At 39.2% G+C, this 15,076-nt stretch overlaps 1 protein-coding gene across 4 annotated transcripts in view; it reads right to left on the bottom strand.

The window, feature by feature from the left end:
- Nucleotides 1-7,589: 7,589 nt before the first annotated feature.
- LOC139710754 (single-stranded DNA-binding protein 3-like) overlaps nucleotides 7,590-15,076 on the bottom strand; it is a 176,146-nt gene continuing 168,659 nt past the window's right edge. For 3 of the 4 annotated variants that reach the window (XM_071622669.1, XM_071622670.1, XM_071622671.1), the window contains 2 exons: nucleotides 14,584-14,784; nucleotides 7,590-9,538 (listed from right to left, as the gene is read on the bottom strand). In XM_071622669.1, coding sequence (XP_071478770.1) covers nucleotides 9,416-9,538; nucleotides 14,584-14,784 — 324 coding nt within the window. In that variant the 3' untranslated portion in view covers nucleotides 7,590-9,415. Of the gene's footprint in view, nucleotides 9,539-13,418; nucleotides 13,459-14,583; nucleotides 14,785-15,076 lie in introns of all 4 variants that reach the window. The other variant, XM_071622672.1, reaches the window with a different exon arrangement.

The raw sequence follows: 15,076 nt of genomic DNA, 5'->3' as shown, positions 1-15,076 counted from the left end.
AGACGACATGACAGACCGACATGGCGCCAAATTAAAGTTGATTTTTACATTTTGAGCAAAATCAGACAAAAGTGGCTGGGTGGATGCAGAAAAACATCAGAGAAGTCTGAGGAAAAATTAAACAATCAGTTCACATTCTATGTAGTATCAAAGTCTGGGTGAAATCCATGTGCCGTTGTCACTGGATAAAAAGAGGACTACAATAATTTGTCATGGCACAGTAGGGCAACCATACAAAGACAATATTATACAATGAACAACCAGTGTACCTACATGTATACATGTATGCCTACAGAGAATTCTACATATTTCATTTTTCTAGCATAATGAAAGAGCACTACAATGTACCTCTTTCAGAAGGCAGGAAGAATGAATTTACCCTTCCCCAGTCAAAAGGATTGTGTACTTTTCTTTAAAAAAAAAATGAAAATAAAAATAAAATTTGGTGGAATTCTCTTTTATTTATATTATTATCCTACAATGACATCTAGAACTGTTGTCTGCAAATCAAGCAATGGCAGTACCAAAATGTTGAAATTCAGCATTTTTTAATGAAATGTACGGTCTTCCTCAAACCTCACTGATGTGCCCTCAAACCTCACTGATGTGTTCTAATATTGCTGCATCCTTTCAATCCAATTGTAAATAGTCAAGGTAAATTTCCCTTTTAAAGCTTCACATTTTCACTAACTTTTGCGTAAAGTGATATCTTCACCTTTCCCACTGGTTTTTGCACAAATCCATCATAAAAATCATGGGGTTTTTTGTCGATCATTTAGAAACTGCAACCTCTTTTTCTGTGAAAGAGGAGTCATCACTAGACTGCTGCATGACTTCAGTCAGAATATGAATGATTCACATCATTTTAGGCATTTCACATCAAAAAAGGAAAATGTTATGTTTGTGGACACATCAATATGAGACATGCGAGGTGATGACATCACATCTGTCACTTTGAATACATGGTGCAGCTAATACACCACTGATTTTAAAGACATTAGAAACATTTAAATTCCATAACTTTCTTATTTTTGGTGTGATTTTGATGAAGCCTCTGCCATTCTGGTCATCTTACTTTATTCTATTTATTAGAGCTTTGCAAGATATATAGAAAACACTCTATGAAATGTTAAAGAGCATACAATTCTGCGAGGAATTGAAAGTTTATTTGATGAAAATTGGTTTTGAAATACCGAGATATCCAAAAACTGTCACATTTCATTAGGACCATTTTATTTGGATGTCTCGGCCATTTCAAGACCAATTTTCATCAAATAAACTGTGAATTCCTCTAGGAATTACATTGTGCATGTGTTTGATATTCCATGAGCTTTCTCATGAACTCACAAACACACACACACACACACACACACAAGTTGGAAACCTGCAACCCCATCTAAACCAAAACTGTATCATCCCTTTATAGATGACTTTTTAAAAAAATACCTATATCCCAAGTTCTTTTCTTCCACCTGCTTGTCAAGATACAAGTACATGTATGTGTATATATGTTATGTCATATATTACGTATGATCAACAAGTTAGCATTCCATATTTCTGTCATCTCATCACACACGTTACAATCATCTCACACACAAAAATAAAGAAAAAATAAAAAATTGCATGTGGATACCCAACACCCCCGCACACACACATTCTTGTAAAGGGTTCAGCTTGGGATATGATAGTTTACTCAAGGTAACCACGCACATTCCATCATTTGTTTTCTTCATTATATTAAACTGACCACCTGAAATTGAAAACCATCAAAAAGAATATTAAAAGTTCAGTTTTGGTGCAAGTCAAAAACTAGGTTGCATGAAGTGTAAAGGTGCTCACACAATAATCAAAGATACATGTCCCTGTAAACATTTTAGGATTTTCCCATTTGAATAGTGTGAAGTAATATTTCCAAAATGGAGCCACTAAATATGCAGAATTGGCAAGTGCATGATATACCCCTAAGGTACCCCTATGGCCTTTAGAGGGCACTTTTTCATTTGTTTTAAATACTCTGAACAAACAGGCATGTGTATCCCCAGTTACCTGGAGTGAAATACAGTGTGCTATAACTTGTACAATACCGCTAATCGAAGCCTTATACGAGAACACACACACACACACACACACACACACAAACAAACAAACACAAACACGCATTCACAAACACAAACCACAAGGTACAAGTACACGACACACAGCAGAATTTCAGCTGGTGCCAAATCAAAATCCTTGCACAACTGGTTTGATTTGACAAAAAATGTGCCACGTTTTAATCATTTTGTACAGACACACACACAGAAAATTTCTGCTGAGAACGGAAAAGAAAGAAAAAAAAAATCTGTCCAAATAAATATTGAGAGACTGTATTCAATAAATACAGATAATCAAATCACTTCTTTCCCATTATACCAAGAATCCACATAAATGAAGTAGATTTTGAAAAAAGAGGAGAGGAAAAAAAAAGAGCCATACTTGTGACAAGATAGATTTCTTACTCTACAAAATTCTACAACTGGAATAAATTACTTACAGTGAAAACAGAAGACAAGATGTACACATCTTTACAAAAAGGGGGAGAGGAATGAAATCCACAGACAATTGTGAACGATATACATGACGACAAATCATTTTCTCTTGATCATTTGCTGCAACAGCTTCTGTCAAATACAAAAGGGTTTGTTTTACCAAACCCAAACCTGAATAAGATTTTTTCTTCTTCTTCTTTTTGGACCTACACAAATAAAAAGAGGGTTTAAACATTAATATCGATAAGCATTTATACAGAAACATTATTTTTACAATGTGCCAAACCTCCAACAAAAAAAAAAAAGAGAGAAAAAAATGAGAGAGAGAGATAGAGAGAAAACAAAATTGGCAAGTTAAAATATATATCGTCAAACACAAAACAACTCATTCATTTTTGACGTATAATACATGGAGACACTTCTCCACATGTGTAAATGTACACAACTCTGTACGCTGTGCTTCTTATGATACCCAATATGTTACAAATGACGAAAATCGAATGACTTTTACACAGATCAATAACTCAACAGCCATTCAAGTCCCTCACACAAACAAGGCCCTGTGAATATCCTGACATCAACTGGAATACACATAGTTTTTTCTCTCTTTTTAAATTAAAATCCTAGAATAGAGATATCTTCAAAAACTTTTCACATGCTGTTTTTCTTTTTCATTGTCAGATGCATGAATACTGATAGTATCTCAATATAGTGCACCTTCATATTTTTTCTAAGTCACGGATTCAAGATGGACATGTTATTTTTTCCTTTCAAATGTGTCACGCATCTGATGGTTTGCATATCATTGACCTACACGTACATTCTTCTTCCACTAATAGTTACAACAGCTCACTATAGGTATCCGTGAAGATTTAATAAACTGGCTGATACGTCGTGACGATTCACCGATGATGGTGAAACCATCAACGGGATCGCAAACACGGTGGCCGCTGTCGCCAACTGCATGCCTAACCCCCAACACGGCAACCTTAATACTGAATAGACCTTATTTGGGCAGTGACGATAACAGCAAGATAGCATGCATGTTCCCGGATCCCTCCGTAACCGACAATCGGAGAAGGCGACCCAAACGGCGTGGGAAATATTCTGGCTACAACTGCACATCTGCTTCTTGTGTATACAATTTTCTATTTGTGCTCTCTCCCCCTGCAATGTAACATGCGACACGGTCAAGAGCCTACCAAAGGCGTCCATTTTTTCAGCACTGGTTTGTCATGGTGCCAACCGGTGTAATGCCAGTTTCCTCACACCCCATTATTTTGTTTTGTTTTGTTTTCGAAGGACACCATGCTGTCTGTAAACATTGCCATAAATGTTGCAGATTCCTTTTTTCTTTCTATTCAGAGGTCTATGACAGTACATCCCACCACATGAATGCAACGGCATGACATTTCGTAGATGCTGTTGCAGTTGACTAGAGCATTCATCTCTCAACCACCGATAGACTGCTGTTGTATTAGAGAATGGTTCAGAATCAATCCTCCACAGCACACAAATTTTTGTGCCAGAATATTTCTCTCTTTTCTGTAACTCGTCTATTCACCGGAGCAAAACAAATATATAATAATAATAATAATAAATCAATAACTGACATGAAGGAATGCAGGCACAAGTTAAGTGCATTGAACTGTTCAGTCTGCAGGGACATTTAATGAAAGCGCAACGAGAAATTACAGAGTTTTCTGGAAATGTTGTCCAACACACATTTTCGGTTCAATATCGTGAGTGGACAAAATGAGGTTTGGTACTCTGGCACAGAAATTTTTACCAAAATTCCCCAGGGAATCTTTGGGGGCCAGTGCAGCAGATGAGGGGATAGAAACAGTAGCTTGTGAATAAGTGTCACAAAAAAAAGAGTCCCCACATATTGTAAAAATATGCACACATGCGAGTTGCAAAGGTAGGAAGGAGGTGTATGAATACAAACTGATGTCTAATCACCTTTGTGCAGATTTGGTTCTAGAAACTGTATGTGTTTATTTGTCCTTTAAACAAAAGAACAAAATGAAACAATGGTTTGAGAATTAAAACTGAATGATCTTCTTTCTCTCATCCATTCATGCACAGATATCTTTTTACTGTATGCAACTCTAAAATTCATACTAAATGTTTGCCTTCCTTTTGAGTGTGGGCTCCTACAGCTGCAACCCCCCACCCCACACCACCCAAGCTCAAATGAAAACTAGCAAAATAGCTGTTTGCATTTGCAATGGGTAAGAGAAGGCAGCATGTTTCAATGACAACAAGCTTACTCTCAAAGCAGGACAAAATACAAAATAATTTGATGATAGATGTATCAGGAGCCTTTGTACCACAGGAAGCTAATCCTTCCTTTGCGCTGGCAACACAAAACCAAATTTGCTCGCATCCTCCAGTGGACAAGTAATAACACCTGACCACGGGTACCCACCAGCAAAACTCTGGTTTTGACGAGAAGGAGGGTGGGGGGGGGGGGGGGGGGGGGGTGGCATCCGATTCAAACAGATGCCAAACCGGTAACCATCCGTGTGAGGAATGGCCCGTGAGGGGAAAGAATATCGTCTTGTGTGAACTTCACTACCCCTTATCTCATCTGCTGCACTGGGAAATCAAAAAGAAAAAATAATAATAATAACAGTAATAAAGTTTTATTGGCAGAGTTCCCCAAATGAGTTTGGTACACACTGCTATTTTATCAATCCACTGTTGCTCTCTCTCCTCCAATATTAATATTCTAGACTATAGTTTTATTTTCTATACACAACTGATAACTACAACAAAAAAAAAGGAGAAGAGCACAAAAAAAAAAATTGTGGTGTGAGAGATTGACTGTACTTGGACGTTTTCACAATTTATATAAAAAAAGAGAGAAAGAAAGAAAACAGATGACCATGTAAAAGTTGAAATTCTCTGTACTACAAGACTGCACAAGACACAAAATATGCCATAAATAGTTATTTTCCTTATGAATTTCTCTAAACAAAGTTGTACAACATTCAATAATTCCCCTACATACACATTCTTTTTTTTCTACCAATATGCATGTACAATGTACACGTTTACAAAGAGGTGTCATTTTTTTTTTCCTGTTTTTCGTTTGTTCAAAAGTTTTGTACAGAATATCATTTAATCTTCTCCAGTCCCATCCATTCAATTTCATGACAAGAAAAGAACAAGAGATGCAGAATGTCCTCCTTTCTGAAATATAAAAACACTATGGTTACAAAGCTGCACAGGTTTTGAGTTCGAAGTCAACACGTCTTCGACCTTCTTCCTCACTTAGCCCCGTTTTTTTTTTCCTCATTTTTCGTTTTCGATATCTTTCATTTTTTTCTTTTCTTTTCTAACTAATCGTAGATAGTTCTGTACATTTGAATTTGAGACCAGTGTGAGATCCAGAGGTACTGTACAAATGTGTTTGGGGAGGTGAAAGAAGACTTGCTGCATCGGTAGCAGCAAAATACAGAAGTATATTATGATCACAGTATTTACAATATTTGCGAAAAAATGAGGCAGAGGAAGATGGGGGAGAGAAGTCGAAAAAGAAGGGGGGGGGGATTTGAGATCATCGGACGAAGAAAGAGGAAGGACGGGACAAGACAAAATATGTTCTGGGCATCTCTTCTCTAGGAAAAGGATTCCATTTTACTCTCACGGGGCGGGGGTAAAGACGTATCTGCCGGGAACTTGGCTCAAAAAACTTTCACCCTTGACGATCCACGAGTTTTGAGGATGTGCGGTCAGCCCCCTGTAACAGTCGCGCTCGTATTTGGCTCTCATTGTGTGTAATTACAGAATTCTCACAATTCCTCTTCTTAATTTGCTTGCTCCTGAGCATCTTGCCAAAGCATGTGAAGAACATATGTTGATGATTTAACAGAGTAATGTAATGATAATAGCAAAAACATGACTTAAGTATAACCTCTCTCTTTCTTTTTTTCTTTAAAGTCTTCTCTATTTCATAGACTGTCCTGAATCTTTATATAGATATTACACTCCACTGAATACAGTAAGCTGCTGGAATTGTGACAGACCCCTAAAGAAAAAGGGGGAAGAGCTACCCCAAAGAGAATTTACTTGGTATGAAAGCAGCAAAAGCAGAGCGCACAAATCAGTGAATTAAAAGGGGTAATATCACTAATACAAAACTACAGAGTCATTTGCGTTGAAAATGTCACGATTTCACCGATATACACAACTGCCCATTCAGCATGCAGGATCCTGATCATGTGACCGTGATGTCACTCGAGCTCTTTAATACGTTGATGCAAACACAGTCAATTTAGCTTCTTTTTTTTTTGTAATTAAAGAGACTTCTTTTCAATGCCAAGACTCTGTTCGTGATTGATCAGGGTACCTCCATCCTCATAGGCAGTCACTCAGGAAAATTGATATCTTGGCGTTATACCATTCCCGAGGAGAGAGTCATATTGCTCCAAGTCATGTGACCAAACGACCATGGCAGATCCTTTCCTGTGACCACAGGTTGCCAGGTTGGATGTTTCAATTTACGTCAAATAAAAAAGTCTACCCACTCTTTCCACTTCACTGATGTTTTAGCTGGATCATTATCATCTCAGCAGTCGTTCAATACAACTAGATTTCTCTTCTTTTTTTATTTTTTAAATGATCTCCGCAATCTTTTCTTGCTCTTGTCACGACAAACAATTCTTTTGGAGTGACTCATATATATTCTGTCAGCAAAGGAGGTAAAACTTGTTTTTCCTTTCCGTGGTAACATGACCAGCTGCCAATCATTTTCTCTTGGGGGGGGGGGGGGGGGGGGGGGGGAGGCAAATAAAGAGAACGAAGGCCGAACATGTCTTGTGAAGGATGGAACCACGATTGCAAACAACATTGGCCAAAATGCATGGCACGTAAGCCTGGTTAGTCTTTTACTATTAAATGGACAACATAATGGAAGGGAAAGTTTAACATATCCCTGGTGAGCAGAGAAAAATGTTGAATATAGTTCTTGCCTTGGGACCTCCCGATGAGACATTCACCAAGTATATATCTCTCTTTGGAGTAAAACATGATTTTTTTTTGGCGGGGGGGGGGGGGGGGGGTGGAAGGCGATTGAGATTGAGGATAGAAGAAGGGATATTTTCTTCCCCACTTTTCATTATGCTTTTGGTTGTTGTTGTTTTTTTAAGTATCTTTCCATGGTAGCTACAAAACTATGCTCAAACCCTGATATCCTGGGTGTGTAAACCATCGATATCTCAGTCAAGAAGAAAAAATGCTTCTGGAATGATGAGTGGTACAGTGGGCAGATTGTCATACTTTCAAGGGATTTTGTGGCAAAAAAAACTACCAACAAAATATCTTAAAACTGCACATATGCAATTGATCACAATATCTCCCCTCTGCACGCAACATGGGGGCCAATTATCTCTCGACATGTAGGCGCTACCATGCACTTTAACCTGACTGGCCAGATAGGGACAATATCGCATGCCCAAGACACCAGCGTACAAGTACATTCATACCATGATAAGTACATAGCAGTATTATCTCTTTAAAAGCGTTATGCAGTAGTAGATTGAAGTGTCAGTAGAGTGCTTTATCTACAGAGAGGTAAGGAGTTTGGATGCACATTCTCTCGACTGGAAAATGGGTGCAAATGAGCTGCCTCAAGCCTGTTTTATCTCTCCATGGAGAAAATTAAGTATGGGACACATCCGCTGTCACCTGGAGTCGGTACCAAAATTGTGATTGTCTGTAAGTCCCATCGATGAAATAATCTCCAGAAAGAGATAAGCCATATGAGAAACCCTTCTTTTGTGCCTAAATGCCAATCTGCACTTCTGCATTGACAGAATTATCTTGAAAACAACCAAAAAAAAAAAAAACCTGTCCAAAACACACATAGGCAACCCCCTGTAGAATTGATTTTCCCTCACAAAGTTAGATTTACCATTACAGCATACACTCCTTCATTAGAGGAGCAGGCCAGAACAGGAGACAAAAGAAATTACAAAATCACTACATTTTTCACATTCTTCATATGCATAAATGTACATATTAAGGGTGGCATGCATCTTCAGATGTTTGGGACAAGTCTTAAAACATTGCATAAACAAAGAAAAGTCATTCATACACTTTATGATCACAAACTGCTGCAGTGAACAATTTCTCTTCAAACAAATAAATAGACCTTAAATACAGCAGACTATGACAACATAACTCTGTCAGTTGATGGGTCAAGCACTTGGATTGCCTTAGCCCTTCCCTCCCCCCTTTTGTGCCAGTAGATTCAACCAACATGTAAGGAGTACATACACCACTGGAAGAATCCATTTAGCTGGTTGTCTTGGAGACGGGGGGTGTTTGAGAGAAATCACGGGGGACGAGTTCAGGAACCAGAGGATTCCATCAAAATGTACAGAGCACCGTTAGAAAGTAATCGAAGTCATACTTGCATATGAGTACAATACATCAACTAGGCCCAAACTGCCCCCTCCCCCAACCCAACTTATTTTTCAATTAAATCTCATTACCATAGTAACAAAACAACTAAGAATCAATGTAACATGGTATGCACGTCCCTGACATCTTGTGTGACAAAAATATGCTCACCCACCTTCAGTGGGGAACTAGAATCTGTAATATATTTTCATAACTCGATATGGATATTGACATTGTCATCAAAATCAACATTCTGATCTCCCCAGGTTTACAAATGGATTAACGTGAACAAGGCTTCCATATGAAATGTTTTGTGAAGGGGAAAGAATAACTCTGATTCGTGTGAAACGGATTTGTTTCTTTCCTCGTTTAAATCTTCCCCGATTTTCTGTCCTGAAAGATGAGGAGAGCGGGATCGACAGAAAGAGTTGAAGAGAGTTTTCCGGGAGGGAGAAAGGTGGAAATATAAATTACTATTATTGCATGAAGTATTCTGGATGATCGGGACCGGGTGTGTCTTTCTCGAACCTCTTCGCTTCCTCTTGCATCGTTTCCTTGATCTTGAGTATCGCTGCCGACTCGTTCTGATCTTGAGGACACTGTAAGATGGGAGAAGGCGGTAGGAGAGGAGGGCAGGGCAGGAGGGGGGGGGGAGACAAAATGGAGGAAGAGACAGGTGGGAGAGATAAGGACAAAGAGAGATGAGTTGAGAACAATGGTACCAAAAAAAGAACGAATGTCACATGGGGCAAATATGTAGCAGGAATAGAGGAAGAGGACGGGGTAGGAAGAACAATGATAGAAAGGACGATGACGGAGAGAAGGTATAGAGAATGAAGGGACGAGTATGGGAAGGAAAGATGTCAGGAGAGAGGATCGGCGTGACAAGGATTACGGTAGAGGAGATGAGCAGAGGAAGAAAACACGAAGGAAGAAAGGATGAAAGAAGGTAAGAAAGAATGTGGTAGAGATGAATGAGTATGGAAAGAAGGGATGTTGGGTGAAAGGATCGGTTATAGGAAGACAGATAGGTGGTAGAAATGGTACGGATGGTGAGAAAGGATCGGCATAGAATGAAATGGACATGTGGCACGTACGATAAGAGGAGTATCCACAAACAACAAAGGACAAGACGTGGGATTAACCAGGTGAAGAAAAAAAAATAGTAACCAATGAGGAATGGGTGCCCAGAGGAGAGTGACATACGATTCGCAACAGATTTCAAAAGGATATGACAGCAGACAGACCAATTAATGTTGGTAGAGGGAAGGAGAGACATAGAAGGTATGGAAGGAGAAGTGGACGGTTTCAAGAGAAAAGGAAATACAGAGATGGATGGATTTTGATGGAAAGAACGAGAGAAGTGACACACAAAGCGAGATATATGATGAGCACATCATGTAGTTGCACAGAGCAAGGTGTTGAGGATGGGGCACAGACGGAGTAAAGACCAGAAAGGTGGTCGTGGTGGTGGTGGTGGGGGTGGTAGATGATGCACATGAAAGTTTGGCAAGTCAGAGATGGGGGTGGGGCAGAGTGGATGAGAGGATGAAGGTAAGGAAAATCAAAGCAGGAGCCGGGAATGCAGAGAGGAAACAAACAAACAGAAAATAAAACAGATGGTTTAGATTAAGACAATGTGCATCGACATGGTGCTGCAACGGTGATAATCATAGATAACAACTGGCAGACAAGGCTAATTCTTCCAAATACATGCATACCCACTCATTACATTTCAGATATGTGTTCCTATCACTATCGTGCACATGTACATTTGTAATAAAATTTAAAAAAAAACCATGGTAATTTTGAATCTGAAAAAGACAGATCATAGATCATATTAAACCTCACAAAAGGCAATGCATGAGCCCTACTGCAAAAGTGGCTTTGTTTTATGAACATGTAGGACTGCGCAATACAACCTAAGACACTCATTACTCATACAATCATCTTAACAGAAGCAACTGGTGGATAGTGTAGTATACACATTGCTGAGATTTTGTCAAGACTTGTGTGAGTACTGCTCTCGTCAATTTGAGCATGTTGACCCAGTAGAGGGACACTGAATGGTACAAGATTTATTTCTGCCTTAAACAACAACCTACATTTACGTCAATAACAGACAACTCAGGGTCCCCCACGCTTTCATATTTCCTTGCAAGTAACTTTTCGGGAGGGGGGGGGGGGACAATACAACACAAAGAGGAAAGTCATGTATCACTACTGACGTCCTGAGAGGGGAAAAAAAAGTTGTTTTTTGTTTTGTTTTGCTTTTTGAGGTGGGGGGGGGGGGCTTAGTTTGTGGAACAGACATCTCTTTAAAAACAAGGAAATTTGTGATTATGTTACAAATCTCTTTCAGGGTCTAAGGGGGTGATATAAGGTACACATGTATGGGAACATCGGTGTGCATGCCTTCATACGGTAACTGATGTACTGTACAAGCTCTAAATATTCATGCAGTAAATGTACACAGATCACAGCACTGGTTTATTAAGAAGCAACAGGTACAATATACATAACTCATGATCTTTCTTCTTTCCTTTTCATATTCCGTTTTTAGCAAACAGCATCATACACTGTACATGTACGTGTAGCAAGTTTTTTGTTTTCGACAAGCAGAGACTAAATTGATCTGAACTTTCTCGACTGTAGGCCAACTCGGGGCAATTCCCTTGCGGCTTTCGCGCCCCGGGGGGCCACTGGGTGCGATAATGCAACAAGGATCAGAGGATTGAGTAACAAAAGCGAACAAACTCTGTATACAGTAGAGGTATAAACTGTAGGTTTTATCGCTGCCGTGCAAACAATGTTTACAGGAGGGTGCTTGGTCTGATCTCAAAAGGACTGATCAGACTCATGACGAAATATACAACGGGAAAAAAGCGGCTGCAGTCATGCATCTTAAAGGCAAGTGTATCAACCTGCTCAGCTAACCTACTGAACTTCTGAAAGTGTACATACAGTAGCAAAGCAAGTCCCTCCTTTGAAGTACAAAAAAAAAAAAACCCTGCACATTGCGCAATAATGGTGCCAGTGTGTGTTGAGTATCATTTGACATTGTGACACTTTATTGCAAGAAGTACTATATATTCATTCTGTAATCCAAGCTACAATAGATAGGCATCTTTTCCTCTCTCGCATCTACCAGAAGGCAAAAAAAGCACCACCAAATATATATACTGGCCAGGATTTTTGTACACTGGTGCAGTGTGTCCGTGAGTGTGTTTTAGGCATTTGATACCTTGTGTTGTTGCTGCTGTATGTGCACATTGACACTAAAAAATTATTGATCTTCTCAGTTCTAACATGTAGATTTCTGCAAGTTTAATCTGAAAAATATGTACCACTTTCTTTCATACCTGAGCCCCATACAGGCAACAGATTAGGCACTTCTAAAGAACTTTGAACACCACTTATTATACTGACACTATTACCCACATGGGGTGATCATATTGCATTTCACGATACATGAAATGTCAAAACACTGCTCAAGAGAAGGATGCCGATTCAATTTGAGTTCTGTAGATAAAGGGATTTATTTTTATCCCTTGAGGAATGAACCATGATTATTCAACGGTACCTTAGGCCCAATGAAACCCAACATCAAATACTATTCAATGACACCGACAGTTGAAAATGCTTCTCGAAGCTGAACTTTAGGGTTCTTTATTGATAGTTTGATTTCCGCTGAAATGACATCCAGACTCAGGGAAACGTATGCAACTATACAGACACTCTGTATAGGCATTCAAACAAATAAATTTAGTTTGAGAAAGGCAATTTTGTAAATCTAATCAGAGGAAAGAAACTGTAAACATATGAAGAACAACTTTGGTACTAATTTGCACAACCCCTGCCCTCCTCCCCTCCCTCCCCCCCCCCCCAAAAAAAAAAGCAGGAAAAAAAAAGAGAAAATGATTCACTAAGGTCATCACAGTGTTTCAGTGCAAAAGTGTCACTACTTTGTGTCTACTGGAAATTACTAAAGATGCCTGATGCCAAAGTGGGAAAAAAAAATGTGTTCTTATTAATTTTTCTCCCCATTGTTTCCCATCTGAACCAACTTAAACTTCTTATCATGGCACTTCAAATCTACACCAAAGATACTCACATATCCTTCAAATCCAATATTTACTTCTTTACTTTTAATGCTAGCAAACATCTCTCTAGCCTCTATAATTCTGATAAAAGAAATATATTCATATATATATATATGCTCCTTACCCTTAGAATAATTCTGATTATTATTCTACTTGTTCTACAAGTCTATTCTACCACTTTGGTGCTCTTACAGTAACAGAAATAATGGATGCTCTAGAAATAAATCGACAGGAACTAACTGACAGAGACAGAGAGAGAGATAGAGAGACGAGAAATAAGCTGTGCAGGTTGAGTGTATATGGCACTTCATCAAATAAGATTAAAACATCGATTGGATTTGGAATAAATTTGGACTGGGAGGAAAGAGGCACTCACCTATCACTTAATCCTGATTTTCAATTTAGAAGACCGCCAACTGTGAACAAAATCGTTTTGATCGGGAAGAATCTTTTAATTTCTGTTCGTCAGCTGTTAGTAGTCATTTCGTCAGATTGTTGGTTTATTTCAATTTTTTTTCTTCTTCTTCTTTTTGGTTAATATAACCATCACCAATTCCAGGGTTATAAATGCAGCGTGAGGGGTATCGGGAGTGGATGGGGTTGTGGATAAACAGTGTGTTACCAACAGCAGGGGGTAGAGTGAACGGTCTTTAATGCTTTTGAAAGATATTTTGTTGGCGAACTGGAGTGTAGTGCCCTTTGTAAATATACAGTGCCCTCGATTCGGCTCTACGTATTATGATGCAGAAATGGGTTGTAAAGGAAAGGTCTTTAGTTCAGCAGGATACAGTAGCTCTAGATAGATAGAAATTTAGTTAAACTAGACTTTGTTATTAAGCTACGAAAGAGGCAGCCTTATCTCGGTATATATGTATATAGATGAACACCAACTCACACATACCTCAACATTTGCGAAATATCATCAAAACAATTGACATATTTTCCTAATGAGATCGATGAATCATATCTAAATTCTGTTTTCAAAAACATACTATATCATAACAAGTACTGGAATCACACACTGCAATGCTAAACATCAGCCCTTGTGTCTTATCAAAATGCAACCGTGCTTACTTCTTCCTTATACTATACTCTCTTTTAACATGATACAATTGGAATATCGCAACGCATTACAACAAATATACGTGAACCCAACATGATTATTTGAAACTGCTGATTTCTCTATGTATACATTGCAGTTTAAGATACATATGAATGCTCTGTTCATCAGTCTGATATGAATACCACACTGTACTTTGCCTAAGCCTTCAACACTTTTAACTGGTCTATAACATCAAACTTTACATACATGTAACACAAGTTCTGTCACACATCGCTTTGATATATTCATGTCGTACAATATGAAACAAAGCTATATGAAATAAACATTTTGCTAGGAAGCAAGAAAGAAGGTGGGGGAGATGGGGAGGAGTTGACCCTCTCCCCATCCTAAGGGGGTGGGGGAGGGGTTGGGGGAGGACCGCGTGAGGGATGGGTTTCTAGGGGTTGGCAGGGAAGCTGTAGCACGCGTCTCCACTTACGTTTTCTGCGTATGGTGGGAACATCTGCGGGGTCATGGATCCGTTGTCTTCTCGGGGCGTGCCGGGGCCCCCCGGGCCGCCCGGCGGGTTGCTGGCGGGTGAACTCTTGGGCATACCGTCCATTTCACCGTTCATGACTGGGGGAATGTCTTGACTGCCCATTGGCATCGGACCGTCCGGCCCAGAGCCCATTGGGAAGCTCTGACGAGGGTGAAAATACAGGCTAGGATCAAAACCCACAACTCGGAATACAGCACAACAAGAGAACAGAGGAAAAAGCCTTAAGAGAATAGAAAAACACAGTAACCACTTTACTTTAATGGGTAACTTATTTTAATCCTAATATAGGCATAAGAATGGTTGGTATGCGACAAAAAGTACAACACATTTCACAAACCGATTTTTCCTTGACTGTTACCCCCTCCATGTTCTGAAAATCAACTGCAGGCACTTTATGCAGATGACAATTCTTGCCACACACGACAAAACTACA

Source organism: Diadema antillarum, unplaced genomic scaffold, assembly GCF_040938485.1.
Source record: "Diadema antillarum isolate AM-2024a unplaced genomic scaffold, OU_Dant_1.0 seq00001559_RagTag, whole genome shotgun sequence".
Taxonomy (NCBI): Eukaryota; Metazoa; Echinodermata; class Echinoidea; order Diadematoida; family Diadematidae; genus Diadema; species Diadema antillarum.
This window is presented reverse-complemented; position numbering and strand designations above follow the sequence as displayed.